This window comes from Bufo bufo, chromosome 1 (assembly GCF_905171765.1).
Source record: "Bufo bufo chromosome 1, aBufBuf1.1, whole genome shotgun sequence".
Taxonomy (NCBI): Eukaryota; Metazoa; Chordata; class Amphibia; order Anura; family Bufonidae; genus Bufo; species Bufo bufo.
The window spans coordinates 817266757-817283469 of record NC_053389.1 but is presented as its reverse complement, the minus strand read 5'-3'; the positions used below and the strand labels follow the sequence as shown (position 1 = coordinate 817283469).

Genomic DNA, 16713 nt, shown 5'->3' with positions numbered 1-16713 from the left:
TAAAGACCAATCACAGAAGACAGAGCTAACTCCTTGAACTATCTATTGTTTCTCAGGAGGTTGAGAGGCACTCTTGACATTGCCCACTTTTTGCCCAACCAGTCCACTCATCTATTATAAACCCTCCAGTAGGCCCCAGAGCAGCCAGTCTCTCTGTCCACTGTTCAGTCCATCAGAAAACTCTTTGTCACTATCCTGTACAACTTGTGGCTGTACTTGGGCCTGCTGACACGTAGTCACCACACAGTTTCACCTCCTCTACTTAGTGTGCCATCCAGTTGTACCCTCCCTACACATTCATGCCACAATCCAACACTCTGCTCTACTTTTGACACTGGACTCTCTCTCATGTGCACTGGAAACCAGAACACTGTTTCCTAGGGACTGTCAGATCGGCACTGCCACCATGTACAGTGCCCCACTGTAGGGGCAATCACACAGGGGCAGCGATAGCGACATAACAGGGCAATATCAAATACAATGAACACTACCAAAAGGAAGGGAAAGGAAGGTTATAACCCCATTGGATTGCATTAAAGTTACTTCATGGTATCAGGTTTGGTATTATTTAGGCACCATATTGCAGTATGACGTTTGCACAGAATAATGGTATATATGGTGCTGTACAATTTTGCACCAGATTTAGTATTCCTATATAAAGGCTCACAGTATCATTTCACTGGAGCTTCAAGCTTCTGCTCCCATATTAGCCTTTTATGGTATAGCATCATCATGATATACAATGTCTGGTACTATAACTGCAGATTCCACCCCTGGGACCCTTACTTATCAAGAGAAAGGGGAGACGTTGACTTCTATTCATGATTCCCGATCACCACATTCTCCACTCCATACGCTTGGTGGTTAAGTTATGGTAAGATCAAGCCCCCTCTATTGAAGTGTATGGATAATGTAGAGGCATGGAATTTGTGATCAGATATATAGACTCCCCTTTCTCTTTAGGGTCCAACTCATGGAGAATCTTCACCCTCACTAATTGATTCCATCAGACCTACTCTAATGGAAAAGAGGGCATTGTGCAGGAAAGTAGAAGGTTAACAGCAGATGTGCAACATAAAACCCAGGGGCTTTGATGCTAAATCTGTAACAGGCCCCAACCTACTACGTACCATTTGTCTCTGCAAAGAAGCTTTTGGGACTTCCGAGGCATCAAAGTCCTTGTGTGACTGCTATTTCAGCAGCCTATATAGCTACGACTCTGGGTACGGAAATCGGCTCTGCGGGGGAGGGACTAGGACTATGCAACTACTCAGTGATGCTACCAATAAATGTCTATAATAGCATTTCATTACATGTCATGAAGTCAAGAGTTGTTTCAGTCTGTGAATATTTTTACAGCCTGGTCAAAACTCATCCTCTGGATAAACTAGCTGGATAGACTTTTTAAAAAATTATTTGCCACTTTTGACTACGATACAGATCAGTATTGTACTTACATAAGGGTCATGACCAGCATCATCTGAAATCAAATGAAGCCAAACTGTGTCCTTCTTGTAGCAATCTCTGAGATATAGGTTTAGGGAGGATCCAGAGGGTTCCGTTTTGTGATGTACTGAGAAGAGGGTTTTCCCATCACGAGTCTGGAAGACTAGAAAATAGGCAACGGTGCAGGAATAAGGGTTTAGAAAACAATGTCGTACAAACCATCTATTATATACAGCTTCTTTCTGACCCATGAAAAGATTAAAGTAGTTGTTTTATCTGGGACTTTGATGGCATATAGCTAGGAAATGCCAACATAGTCCTCCGAGACTTTTATCTAAAAGCGGGCCTTTGAAAGTGAAGACGAGCTCACCGCACATGCATGGCCTGCTCTCTATTAATTTCTATGGGAGTTCCGAAAAAAGCCTTGCAAGCGTGCTCAGCTATTTTCAGAAGTCCCCTGGAATTGAATGGTAAATGTACTGAGCAAACACAACCACTGCTCCTTTTACTTCTATGTGAGTGCTGAAAATAGCAGAGCTAGCACTGTGCTATTTTCGAGAGTCACATTCTGGAGATAGGTGCCGGTCCCAGAGGAGGGACCCACCCCTATCTGACATTGGTGGCATATTCCAGAGATATGCCACCAATGTCTCCAATGAGGTGACCCCTTTCACTCAATGCAAAAGACAAAGCTAGTCTGCACCTTCTAACAAAGCAAAATAAGCAGAAGAAAAGATACTATAACTACAATGCAAAAGCAAAGACACGTTCGGCGTCTAAAGTTCGGGTTTGGGTTATCGAAGAATTGCGTTATGGATTCTAAATTCCATTATGGTCTGTGGTAGCGGAATCCATAACGCGATTCTTCAATAACCCGAACTCCAACTTTAGACGCCGAACTTAAAACACAAGTTCGCTCAACACTACACGTCAGCACTATGCCACACCAAACATTTGAAGTTCTTAGTACAAACTTCCATGAAATTGTGTTAGCCCATCTGTCATGACAAGGCCACCTCACTCACATCGGGCCTAAACTACACCGTGTACCTGTACAATAGGACATTTACATATCTCTCTCGGGCCTAGATCTGTATCTATTCTAAAATCAACATGAGAACTAGAGATGAGCGAATTTCATATTTTGAAATATATTCACGCTTCGTTTAATGGTAAAAGGCGAATTGCGTTATGAATTCCGTTACCACGGACCATAACGCAATTCTATGATGGAATGCATAACTGAATGCCTTTAGAGGCATTCCGTTATTCATTCCATCATAATAGAAGTCTATGGGCTACAAAACAGATCCGGCCCGTTTCCGTTATGCAGGAGAGGACTCCCCTGCATAACGGAAACGGAACGGATCCGTTTTGCAGCCATAGACTTCTATTATCTACGACACTGGATCCTATGGCCCTAATTTTTTCAAGTTACACTAACAAACTTAAATCAATTTTATTGGGATTTTATGTGATGGACCAACACAAGGTAGCAAGTATGTGTGAAGTGCAAAGAAAATGATGCAAGGTTTTCAATACTTTGTAGGACCACCTTTCACTGCAAGTACAGCTGCAAGTCTTTTGTGATATGTATCTACCATCTTTGCACATCTAGAGGCTGAAAGTCTTGCCCATTCTTCTTTGCAAAATAGCTCAAGCTCAGTCAGATTGGATGGAGAGCGTCTGTGAACAGCAAATTTGAAGTCTTGCCACAGATTCTCAATGGGATTTAGGTCTGGACTGTGACTGGGCCATTCTAACACATAAATATGCTTTGTTCTAAACTACCCCAGTCTCAAGTCTTTTTCAGCCTCTACCAGGATTGCCCTGTATTTGGCCCACCCAACTTCCCATCAACTCTGAGCAGATTCTCTGTCTCTGCTGAAGAAAATCCTCTTCACAACATGATGCTGCCGCCAGCATGTGTCACGGTGGGGTCGGTGTGTTCAGGGTAATGTACAGTGTTAGCTTTCCGCCACAAATAACATTTTGCATTTAGGCCAAAAAGTTCAACTTTGGTTTCATCTAACCAGAGCACCTTTTTCCACATGTTCGCTGTGTCCCCTACATGGCTTGTGGCAAACTGGGACTTCTTATGGCTTGCTTTTAAAAATGATCTTCTTGCCACTCTTCCATAAAGGCCAGATTTGTGGAGCACATGACTATCAGTTGTCCTGTAGACAGATTCTCCTACCTGAGCTATTAATCTCTGCAGTTCCTCCACAGTGACCATGGGCCTCTTGGCTGCTTCTCTAATCAGTTCCCTCCTTGCCTGGATTGTCAGTTTAGGTGGATGGCCATGTCTCAGTAGGTTTGCAGTTGTACCATACGCTTTCCATTTTCGGATGATGGATTGAACAATGCTCCGTGAGATGTTTAGAGCTTGGGATATTTTTATTACCTAACCCTGCTTTACACTTCTCCACAACTTTATCCCTGACCTGTCTGGTGTGTTCTTTGGTTCTCATGATATTGTTTGATCACTAATGTTCTCTAAAAAAACTGAGACCTTCACAGAACAGCTGTAGTTGTACTGAGAATAAGTTACACAGGTGGCCTATATTTAAAGGGATTCTGTCATGAGATTTTAGCCCTATAAGCTATACATATGCCCATGTCCGTACTAATAACATGAATCCTAAATTGGCCTTATTAAACCTGCTTGTGGCTCAATTAGCCCAAAAAAACAGTTTTTTATAACCGGTCAATCGCCTACCTAAGGTGCCCAAGGGGACGTCAGTTAATACATGGTGCCCGGCCATCTGGTGCCCAGCGCCTCCTTCCCAGTCTTAATCGCCGCCCCCTCACCTCAGCGCCGCCTCCGCCAGATCCGGCCAGCCTGGTGCACATGCACACTTCGCTCAATGAAGCCGCTGCCAGGAGTCCGCGGCGCATCAGGCTGAGCATAGTGCGCAGGCGCCGGATCTGGCAGAGGGCCGGCCGGATCTGGCGGAGGCAGCGCTGAGGTGAGGAGGGCGGCGATTAAGACTGGGAAGGAGGCGCTGGGCACCAGATGGCCAGGCACCCTGTATTAACTGACGTCCCCTTGGGCACCTTAGGTAGGCGATTGATCGGTTATAAAAACCAGTTTTTTGGGCTAATAGAGCCACAAGCAGGTTTAATAAGGCCAGTTTAGGATTCATGTTATTAGTACGGACATGGGCACATGTATACCTTATAGGGCTAAAATCTCATGACAGAATCCCTTTAATACTTAGGTGACTTCTGAAGCAATTGGTCACACTGGATTTTATTTAGTGGTATAAGAGTACAGGGGACTGAATACAAATGGACACTACACTTTCCAGATTTTTATTTTTTTGGAAATTCATGTATAATTTTCTTTTTACTTCACACATAGTTGCTACTTTGTGTTGGTTTATCACATGCAATCTCAATAAAATACATTTGAATAGGTGTAACATGAAAAAATGTGGAAAAGTTCAAGGGGTATGAATATTTTTGCAAGGCACTGCACACACACATACACACATTGTGACTATTCTCATCATAATAAACTCTGGAGTTGAGCGGACACCTGGATGTTCGGGTTCGACCAAACTTCACAAAAAAGTTTGAGTTCGGGACCCGAACTTGACCCCGAACCCCATTGAAGTCATGAGGACCCGAACTTTTGAGCACTAAAAAGGCTCTAAAAAGGTCATGGAAAGGGCTAGAGGGCAGAAATGTGGTTGAGAGCATGGTTAGTGCTGTGCAAACAAATGTGGATAGGGAAATGACTTCAAATAATATAAAATACATAAAAATAAAAAATAATAATCTTGATCTAGAAGGACGAGGTCCATATGGAGTAGGAGGTTGAGGAGGCGGTGGATGTGGCGGTGTAGGTGGAAGCGGCAGTGGAGGAGGAGGAGGAGGAGGTAGCCTACACTGATTTTTGGTTTTACATATTTTTTTTTTTTTATTAGGGTACACCCCAAAACATTGGGAAATATAACCTGTGATAACCCCCTTCAGTCGTGCTAAACACACGTTCAGACAATACACTGGCTGCAGGGCAGGCCAGCACCTCCAAGGTGTAAAGGGCAAGCTCAGGCCATGTGCCAAATTTGGAGACTCAGAAGTTGAAGGGGGCAGACCCATCTGTCAGTACTTATAGGCGTGTGCACACATACTGCTCACCATGTCACACGTCCCCGTGATGTCCACGATCCAATTGGATATCTGCTCTATCAACTTTTGATGTTCTTTTCTGAGCCTACCATGTTGATCACGGTTAGTGGCGAATCAGGGTTCCATGCCGGAGAGGGAGCGCGAGAAAGGGAGACCACATCCAAGGGAGGTCAATTGTTTGAAATTAAATATGATTGAAATGTGGGACAAATTATTGAAGCGCAAATGTGGGAGAATTTTTTAAAGTTTAAGCATTGAATGAAAGGAGGGGGCGCGCGTCAAAGAAGAATTTTTGAAATATTTGTCCCTATCACCTATGCAGAGCAGGGGTTTAATCACGGCAAAAATGATCAAATGTCACCCAAGAATGTAACAGACAAATTAGTGAAATGACATAAAATAAAATACGTACAAAAAAAAAATTATAATCTTGATTTATGAGGTGGAGGTCCATAGGGAGTAGGAGTTTGAGGAGGCGGTGGAGGTAGCGGTGTAGGTGGACGAGGTAGCCAACACTTGGGAAATAAACAAAATACAACAATGAGCAATTGCGCTGTAGTAGAACAATGGCTGGTTAAGGCCGTATATACATGTCTATTCTGCACAAGGTACGGACAAGTCCTGAGGGATCCATGCCTGGTTCAATTTAATAAACGTAAGCTTGTCCACATTGGCTGTGGACAGGAGGCTGCGCTTGTCTGTGATGACGCCCCCTGCCGTGCTAAACACACGTTCAGATAATACACTGGCTGCAGGGCAGGCCAGCACATCCAAGGCGGGAAGGGCAAGCTCAGGCCATGTGCCCAATTTGGAGACCCAGAAGTTAAAGGGGTCAGACCTGTCATTCAGTACGTGTAGGTGTGTGCACACATACTGCTCCACCATGTTGGTGAAATGCTGCCTCCTGCTAAGACGTTCCATATCAGCTGGTGGTGCTGGTTGTTGTGCCGTGCTGACAAAGCATTTCCACATTTCATCCATGCTAACCCTGCCTTCTGAGGTGCTGACGGTGCCCCCAGCTGCATTGGTGACCTCTTCCTCTGCCTTCGTCTTGTGCTTCCACTGTGCCCCCGCTGTCAGGTGGTAATGCCACCAGCAGCGCATCTACCAGCGTGCGCTTGTACATCTTACGATCACGCTCCAGTGACGGAATTAAGGACGGTAAGTTGTCCATGTAACGGGGATTCGGCAGCGTGGCCACCCAGTAATCAGCACAAGTTAGAATGTTGGCAACTCGGCGGTCGTTGCGGAGACACTGCAGCATGTAATCGCTCATGTGTGCCAGGCTGCCCAAAGGCAACAAAAAGCTGTCCTCTGTGGGAGGTGTATTGTCTGTGTCCTCTGTATCCCCCCGGCCACACACCAGTAATGGCCATGAGCTGGTTTGGGTGCCACCCTGCTGTGAACACAGATTATCCTCCATCTCCTCCTCCTCATCCTCCACCTCCTCATCTTCCAGAATGGTTGACTGGCTGGACAATTGCGTACCTTGCATTTGTGGGTGCAGAAACCCTCCCTTTGAGCCACTTGGGAATGACTGGCCGAAAACCCTACGAAATGATCCCTCTTCCTCCTCCTCCTGTGCCACATCCTCTTCCATCATCGCCAGGAGCGTTTTTTCAAGGAGGCATAGAAGTGGGATAGTAACGCTGAGAACGGAGTTATCGGCACTGGCCATGTTGGTGGAGCGCAACAAGGAACACAGGTCTCGCATGGAGGCCCAGTCATTGGTGGTGAAGTGGAGCTATTCCGCAGAGCGACTCACCCGTGCGTGCTGCAGCTGAAACTCCACTATCGCCTGCTGCTGCTCGCAGTCTGGCCAGCATGTGCAAGGTGGAGTTCCACCCTGTGGGCGACATATGAGGCGTTGAGCTGGAAGGCCGAAATTATGCTGCAGCGCTGACAGGCAAGCAGCAGCAGGGTGAGAACGCAGCTCTGACATATCGGGGTCATTTTTGAGGAACCTCTGCACCACCAAATTCAGCACATGCGCCAGGCAAAGGATGTGCGTCAAACCGGTTAGTCCCAGAGCTGCTATGAGATTTCGCCCATTATCGCACACCACCAGGCCGCGCTTGAGGCTCACTCGCACCATCCACTCATCGGTCTATTGTTTAAGGCCCGTCCACAGCTCCTGCGCGGTGTGGGGGTTTGTCCCCCAAACAGATACGTTTTAAAACTGCCTGCTGTCGTTTACTCCTGGCTGTGCTTAAGTTGGTGGTGAAGGTGTTACGCTGACCGGATGAGGAGGCAGTAGAGGATGAGGAAGCGGAGTAGGAGGAGGAAGTAACAGGAGGCAAACTGAAGCGCCCTGCAATCCCCAGTGGTGGAAGGACATGCGTCAAACTGCTATCCGCCTCAGGAGCAGCCGCCACTGCATTTTCCCAGTGTGCTTTCAGGGAGATATAATGTCCCTGACCGTGCTTACTGGTCCACGCGTCCGTAGTGAGGTGCACCTTGCCACAGAAGGCGTTGCGCAGTGCACACCTAATTTTGGCCCCCACTTGGTTGTGCAGGAAAGGGATGGCAAGCCTGGAAAAGTAGTGGCGGCTGGGGACGACGTACTGTGGGACAGCCACCGCCATAAGGCCTTTAAAACTCTCTGTCTCCACCAGAAAGAATGTCAGCATTTTAAAGGCCAGTAGTTTTGAAATGCTGGCATTCAGGGCTAGGAATCGCTGGTGGGTAGGGGGGTACTTCCTCTTCCGCTCCAGTGTTTGGGAGATGGAGAGCTGAACGCTTCCGTCGGACATTGTGGAGATGCTTGGTGACCCAGGTGGGGGTGTTGCTGGCAGATCCTCTGTTTGCGGGGTGGCAGGTGGCACTGTCACTCCAGAGGTGGATGAAGAGGCCGTGACTGCAGCAGAAGAGGAAGCAGGAGGAGCCAGAGAAATTTATTGGTTTTTAAGGCATCTACTCCACTGCAGTTCGTGCTTTGCAATTAGATGCCTGGTCATGCAGGTTGTGCTCAGGTTGTTTGTTGCTTCAGGCTCTGATTGCACAGCGTGCAAACCACTCGTGTCTTGTCGTCAGCACATTGTCTGAAGAACTGCCACGCCAGGGAACTCCTTGGAGCTGGCTTTGGTGTGCTCGGTCCCTTGCTGCGGTGGGCAGTATCAGGAGTACTGTCTAGGGGACGGCTGCTCCGCTTTTGCACCCTGCTCCCTCTTCTGCTGTGCTGGTGGCTCTGTGCGCCCACTGCCTCTTCCTCTGAACTACACAGGTCACTCGCATGACCTTGATTCCATGTGGAGTCGAGGACCTCATCGTCCTCCACATCATCTTCCACCCAGTCTTCACCCCTGCCCTTCTTGTCTTTCTGCACACTTTCTAAAGCCATAGCAGTTGGCACCTGTGTTTCGTCATCATCCGAGACGTGCTGCGGTGGTCCTCCCATGTACTTATCTTGAAACCTAAGTGGTTGGGCATAATTGCACTCAATCTCTTCCACTTCTGGGGAAGGGCTAGGTGGATGGCCCTGGGAAACCCTGCTAACAGAGTCATCAAAAAGCAGAAGAGACTGCTGCATGACTTGGGGCTCAGACTGCTTGGCTGATTTGCAAGGAGGTGAGGTCAAAGACTGATGGACATCGGCTGCAGGTGCCAACTCTGATCTTTCAGCAGGAGACTGGGTGGGAGACAATGTAATGGAACTGGAGGCACTGTAAGCAACCCAATCTACTATCGCCTGTACTTGTTCTGGCCTCACCATTCGTAGAGCCGCATTAGGCCCGACCAAATACCGCTGCAGGTTCTGACGTCTACTTGCACCTGAGGAAGGCGTTGTGCGTGTAGCTGGCACAGATCGACCACGATCTGTCCCTGCAACAGGAGCTCCACCAGCAGCACCACTACCGGGGCCACGTCCCTTATTTGACGCTCTCCTCATATTTCTCAAATTTAGGATCTTGCCCAAAATGGGTGTTTTTTAATAACAGAAAAAACAGCAGTATCTAACGCGTTTATCTCACACTGACAGATGCAGCAAAGGCCACAAATTTAGTTTTTTGTCCAAAATTTCAAGCTTGTCTTTCACACTGACAAATGCTGCATAGGCCCCAGATGTAGGGTATTGCAAAAAATTGGTAATTATTTAAACCCAGAAAATTATTTAAGCAATGCAAGCTTCTATTTCACACTGACTAATGCTGCAAAGGCACCAGATGTTGGCTATTGCCAAAAAATGGGTGTTTTTTTAAACCCAGATTATTATTGCAGTATTTCAAGCTTGGATTTGAATGTCACAAAAGCACAAATGCTATGCTGGTGCACTGAGCTTGCATAAAATGGCCGCCGCCGCCCACCTAACTAACAGACGGATAAAAGTTATTTTTCTCTGTCACTGGCCTCAGGGCAGGGTAAAAAGATTGTGCACTGCACCCACACAACTAAATCTATGTAGATCGCTGAGTTAACAAGCACTTCAAGAATCTGTCCTATTCTCTCCCTCACAGCAGCAGCATCCTCTCCCTACACTAAGCACAGCAGAGTGACGTGCAGCACTAAGTGACCCAAGCTTATATAGAGGCTGGGTCACATGCTGCACTGGCCAATCACAGCCATGCCATTAGTAGGCATGGCTGTGATGGCTTCTAAGGGCACAGAGTTAAACGCTTGTTGATTGGCTGCACTGCAGACTTTCAAAAAGCGCCATTAACTCGCCGAACACGAACTTTTACTGAAAAGTTTGGGTTTGGGTCCGGGGTCCAAAAATCCTAAAGTTCGTAACAAACCCAAACTTTACAGTTTGGGTTCGCTCAACCCTAGTAAACTCCTTTTAAAAAGTTCTGCTTTGTTCTTGAATGAAGGTACATGCCAAGCTTGGAGCACATATGGGGATCAATTAATAGTTTGTGGCAAATATTAGTATTTAACACCTTCAGCGCCACCGCTGTTGAAGTCTATTCTTTAAAGGGTTTCTGTCACCAGAAATACCTAAATTAAACAGGCGGACATTAGCGATGTGCTAATGTCAGCTGAACCTAACTAGCCTATTCCTGTTACATTTATGGAGTAACTTTTATAATATGCAAATTAGCCTCTAGGATCAGGAAGGGGGGGCATTGCTCCTGCTCCTAGAGGCTCCGTTCTCCCACCTCTGTCTCCTCCCTCCAAGTCTTGATTGACAGGGCATGCAGTGTTGGCATCCTCCTGCCAGCCCTGAGTGCATGGTAAATCTTGCGCCTGCGCCGTGCCGTTCAGTATTCATCGCAGGCGCAGTAAGGAAGTTTGCAGCCAGTGAGCGTCCTTCCTTCACTATGCCTGCGGCGAATACTAAATGGCACAGCGCAGGCACGAGATTTACCATGCACTCAGGGCTGGCAGGAGGATGCCAACACTGCATGGCCCTGTCAATCAAGACTTGGAGGGAGGTGACAGAGGTGGGAGAACAGAGCCAGAGGAGGGAGAACACACCCCCCCCCCCCGCTCCTAGAGGCTAATTTTCATATTATAAAAGTTACATTAATGGAGTAACGGGGGAATAGGCTAGTTAGGTTCAGCTGACATGAGCACATCGCTAATGTCAGCGAGTTTAATTTAGGTATTTCAGGTGACAGGAACCCTTTAAGGCCTCATGCACACGACCGTTGTTGTGTTCCGTTTCCGCAAAAAGGGGTTCCGTTGTTCCGTGATCCGTTTTTGTTTCCGTGTGTCTTCCTTTATTTTCGGAGGACCACGAGACATAAAGGAATGTAAAAAAAAGTCTAAGACAGGTTTGCCATGCAAATGATAGGAAAAAAACGGACACGGATGTCAATCTTGTGTGCCTCCATGTTTTTTTGCGGTCCCATTGACTTGAATGGGTCCGCGAACCGTTTTTTGCAAAAATAATAGGACAGGTTATATTTTTTTGACGGACTGGAACCACGGATCACGGACTCGGATGGCAAACGGTGCATTAGCCGAGTTTTCAACGGACCCATTGAAAGTCAATGGGTCTGTAAAAAAAATCACGAAAAACGGCACAACGGACACGGAATAAAACAACGGTCGTGTGCATGAGGCATAAGAATGGTGTCTGCTTGCAATCGGAGTGGACGCCATAGTCGCCAGATTTCTGCTGTTTCATACAGCAGACACCCAGGGCTACTGTTTGTGATCAGTGGTACCACCAATCGCACACATTAACCCTTCAATTGTGACCAATACATCTGAAAGGCCGATACAGCTTTCCTTCATGGTTATAGGGAAATAGGTCCTTCGCTGTATAGGCTGGGTTGAAAGCTGCATCCCTGCCTGCCACAGCTGTAGTTCCTTTGGAGGTCTGCAGGTGGCACGGCTCCATAGGAATACACTGAATGTTCTGCAGACAGCAGTGTTAAATCAGTGAAGTCTGTAGGACAAGTAATCCAACACTTGCTTGTTAAAGTTTAATTTTTTTTTTCAAAGTTTTTAAAAATATTAAATTCAAATTACCCCATAATTAAGATAAAATAAATTAAAAAAACATAGACATTTCTGCATCCCAAAATGCCCAAACTATCAAAATATAAATGTATTTATCTTGTACAGTGAACACCGAAACTGAAAAAAAAAAAAAAATTGCCGATTTGCTATTTTTATTTTTTGCTTAACCTCCAACAAAAAATATTTTGAACAAAAAGTCATACACAAAATTTGTATCAATAAAAACTACAGATCAGCTTGCAAAAATTGAGCCGAGATCTTCGTAGATGTAACTATAAAACGGTTATATTCTGAATATGGCGATGAAAATATATATTTTTTTTTCTGTATTAAAAATGAGGCATTGCTGTAACTGCCCTCACCTGGAGAATGAATGGCACAGGTCAGTTTTACCACATGGGGAACGCAGTAAAAACAAAATCCATAAAACTGTGGTGGAATTTTTTTTTTCAGTTTCCTACTAAATCCTATGCAACCTTAAATTATGCCATTAGAAAGTACAACTTATCCCGCAAAAAACATGCCTTCATACGACTATGTGAATGGAAAAATAAAAAAGTTATGGCTTGCAGGGAGCAAAAAATAGAAAAGCAAAAACAAAAAATGTCCCAGTCCTGAAAAGTTTAATGATTATGTGGAGATAAGAGGGAGTAACTGAATGCTACCTGTAAGAGTGTGAGCTCTTGAAACATATGTTACTGGTGGCAGATTTGGGGTGTCAGTATTGAGGGTGAAGTATAAATGGGAAATATTCATTATTTAGATATATCACATGTTTTTGTTTTGGTTGCCCATACACACACACACACACATCACGTGAACTCTAGCAAGGGTGATCATGACAAGCTTTGAGTGTCCGAGACTAGAAGTCAATCTTCCTGTTCAACTGAATTGTGTGGCAGTCATGGAATCAACTGTAGGACCACCTTCTGTTTGGCTCAACATGGTTGACAAGGTCTATGGTCTGAAGAGGGCATGCTCATGTTCTACAAATTGGACCAGTAACCTTTGATTTATTTTTTCGAACGGTTTCTTTAGTCTAACACCACAAATTCAACTTTATATTTCAGACCTTGTTTAGTTGACATTCGAGAAATAGACCACAGACCATCCTGACTAGCTCTGAACAGGACTATGGTCAATTATCATAAGTAATAAGGTTCTACCACTATTTTACCTTTATCTTTAAATATAATCTCTTCTACCTGTAAGAAAAAAGAAGGGTTGAGGTTTTGGTAGTGAATCCTTGTAAGGAGTTCGAGAGAAGAACATGACTAATGGTAGACTCATGAGAAGAGACATTTCTAACCTTCGTAAGGTTTTCCAGTTCACAGGGAATGTTGGCTGTGGATGGAGTGGAGGTGTCCTGGTAGACTGTAGATTGCCCTTGTCTTTGTGGTTGGATTTGGATAGGAATATATTTGTTATCTGCAAAATGCAAAAAAATTATAAAATCATCACAGATCATACATTGTCCCCGCTCTGAATACTTTTTGCATTACATTAACCCTCTCTACCCCGGGCCAGTTTTCACCTTCCTGCCCAGGCCATTTTTCGCAAATCTGACATGTGTCATATTATGTGGTAATAACTTTGGAAGACTTTTACTTATCCAAGTCATTGTTTTCTCGTGACACATTGTACTTTATGACAGTGGTAAATTTGTGTCAATATATTTTTCCTTTATTTATAAAAAAAAATCCCAAAATTTACCAAAAATGTGGAATAATTCACAATTTTCTAAATTAAAATTTCTCTACTTTTAGGATATATAGTAAAAGTAAGAAGTCACCATTCCCCATATGTCTGCTTTATGCTGGCATCATTTTGTAAATTTCATTTTATTTTTGTTAGGACGTTAGAAGGCTTAGAAGTTTAGAAGTCATTTTTCAAATTATCAACAAAATTTCCCGAACCATTTTTTAAGCACCAATTCAGTTAGTCATTTTCAGTGGCTTACGTAATGGAAACCACCCATAAATGACCCCATTTTGAAAACTACACCCATCAAATAATTCAAAACCGATGTTACAAATGTTGTTAACCCTTTAGTTGTTCCACAAGAATTAAAGGAAAAGGGAGGCAACATTTTTTAATTTCATTTTTTTTTGCAGATTTTTCATGTTAATCAATTTTTTCCTGCAACACAGCAAGGGTTAACAGCACAATAAACCTCTATATATATTACTCTGATTCTGCAGTTTACATAAATACCCCATATGTGGTGGTAGACTTCTCTATGGGTACGAGGCAAAGGTCAGAATGGAAGGAGCGCCATATGGATTTTGGAGGGCAGATTTTGCTAGAATGGTTTTTGGGCACCATTTTGTATTTGAAGAGACCCTGACATACCCCTACAGAGGAAACCCTCAAAAGGTGAACCCATTTTGGAAACTACACCCCTCAAAGAATTTATTAAGGGGTGTACTAAGCACTTTGACCCCGTAAGCGGTATACAGAATTTGGAAACACTTGGCTGTGAAAATGAAAAGTTTCATTTCTTCCAATAAAATGTTGCTTTAGCCCCAAAATTTTCATTTTCACAAGGAGCAACAGAAGAAAAAGCACCCAATAATTTGTTACCCATTTTCTCCTGAATACGAAAACACCCCATACATTGTGGTAAACTGCTGTGGGGGCACATGGCAGAAAAGGTGAACCATATGGCTTTTGCAACGCAGATTTTGATAGATTGGTTTACGGGTGCCATTGGTTTATTTTTTGAGTGATTTTTTTATGTCAGGGTTCATTTTTTGCAGGATGACTTTTAATGGGAACCATTTTAGGGTACATATGACATTTTGATCACTCGATATTACTCATTTTATAAGGCATGGTGACTAAAAATGACTGTTCTGGCACAGTTTTTTATTTATTTGTTTATTTTTACAGCTTTCACCAGCCGGACTCCTGCAGGTGATCGGGCAGGCGCAGCTCTTGCACCCGCCGAAGTACTACGGCTCTGGTCGGGAAGTCACTTCTGGCAGCGCCGTGCTGGTCGGAAGGGGTTAAATGTCTTTTCCAGGGTTCGGCAAAAAAAAAAAAAAAGTCCTCATGTTGATGGAAAAAGAAAAAGAAAGTTAAGACTCTAAAATGCACAGATGAAGAAGCGTAGGGAAGCTTTTAAGGGTAAGGCCACAATGTCAGGCTTCCTGATGCAGTTTTGGAAGACAGAATCAGGAGGGGATCATAAAAGGAGAGAAAGAGCAAGTTTTTTAAATTATTTTTTTTTTCCTTTAGGTGTTAAAACATAACTTATTTGATTGCTTGAACACCTAAAAGGGAAACAAATAAAAAACCTGCTGTTTCTAAAGATGTTGATAGCAGTGGTAATAGAGTCTGAAAGGTCTATAGAAGCAGTTACCCTATTTTTACAGACCTTTGAGGCTCTATTAACACTACTGTCAACATAAGGTCATCTAGAGACACAGCAGGTTTTTAAAATGATTTTTCCTTTAGGTGTTACAGCAATCAAATGAAAGTTATGTTTTAACACCTAAAGGAAAAACATAATTAAAAAAATATGTTGTTTCTCTAAATGACCTGATGTTGATAGTAGCGTTAATAGAGTCTCAAAGGTTTGTAAAAACAGTGTACCTGCTTCTATAGACCTTTCAGACTCTATTACCACTACTTTTACAGAATAACAGAAAAAAATGGAGCCAAAAATGCCAGATGAGTAGTATAAATGTAGACTTTTATTATGTAACAAAACACAAGTAAAAATGCAATTGCATGCATATGATGCCGGGGGACAAGGGACAAAAAGGAACAGGGAAGGAAATGACGGCGCCACCCTGGGAGGGACACACTGGTCAAAAAATACATAAATATAGAGGATCAAAATAGGGATGTGTATGGTTTGATAACCAACCCTAAGATCACATGCATGTACATAAATGGTGAGTCACTGATCAACTGCAAAAAAACAAAAATAATGGAAATAGAAAATGAAATGAGTAAAGACAAGCAGCCATGGTGAATAGCCGCACTGAATGCAGACCAAATGGTCAATAAACATCCAGGAAAGAAAAAAATCTAACAAATACCCATGCAGGAGGGACTCACCAAAAGGTAGACCAGAAGGGTAACAGCCAGGATGGCGCTACCCCTACTTTTAGCATAAGATCATCTGGAGAAACATCAGGTTTTTTAAATTATTATTTTTTCTTTAGGTGTTAGAGCAATCAAATGGAGGGGGAGAAATGTGACATGGGTGAGGATGGGGTTACATGATGGGCCGGAGACAATGACTGTAGTCTGTCTGTGCCATGGACGGGGAGAAATATGACATGGAGGGCTGATGGCTGACACGGGGGTCTGATCTGAGGCATTGGGGCTGTGCCTGTGAGCTGGGGTCTGATGGCTGGTCTGACCTGAGGTGGAATGAAAAATATTGTTTCCTATTATCCTCCTCTAAAAGCTAGGTGCGTCTTATGAGACAAACCTACATTTTAGCGCATCCCCCCCCCCCCCAGGTGAGCTGAAGGGGGGGGGTTGGGGGCGCCAAAATGTATGTTCGCTTGAGTTGGTAAAAAACCTTGCACCGGCCCTGCGGTGGCTGGTATATTTTTTTCAAACCCTGGTGTGTCTGCTAAAGTCTTATAATTTGAGAAAGTTGAACCCCCCCCAGGAATTTTTTTTATCTACGGCACTGTGTGTCCTTAAGGCCCCTTGCAGACGAGCGTGTCCGGATTAGGTCCGGATGCGTTGCTTCTGTGA

At 44.3% G+C, this 16713-nt stretch overlaps 1 protein-coding gene across 3 annotated transcripts in view; it reads right to left on the bottom strand.

The window, feature by feature from the left end:
- The window catches only part of LOC120986630, a 41455-nt gene that overhangs the window by 3132 nt on the left and 21610 nt on the right, over positions 1-16713 (bottom strand). For all 3 annotated transcript variants that reach the window (XM_040415296.1, XM_040415297.1, XM_040415298.1), the window contains exons 3-5: positions 13301-13419; positions 13169-13196; positions 1458-1609 (exon numbers count right to left, since the gene is read on the bottom strand). In XM_040415296.1, the coding sequence (XP_040271230.1) occupies positions 1458-1609; positions 13169-13196; positions 13301-13419 (299 nt within the window). The remainder of the gene's footprint in view (positions 1-1457; positions 1610-13168; positions 13197-13300; positions 13420-16713) is intronic.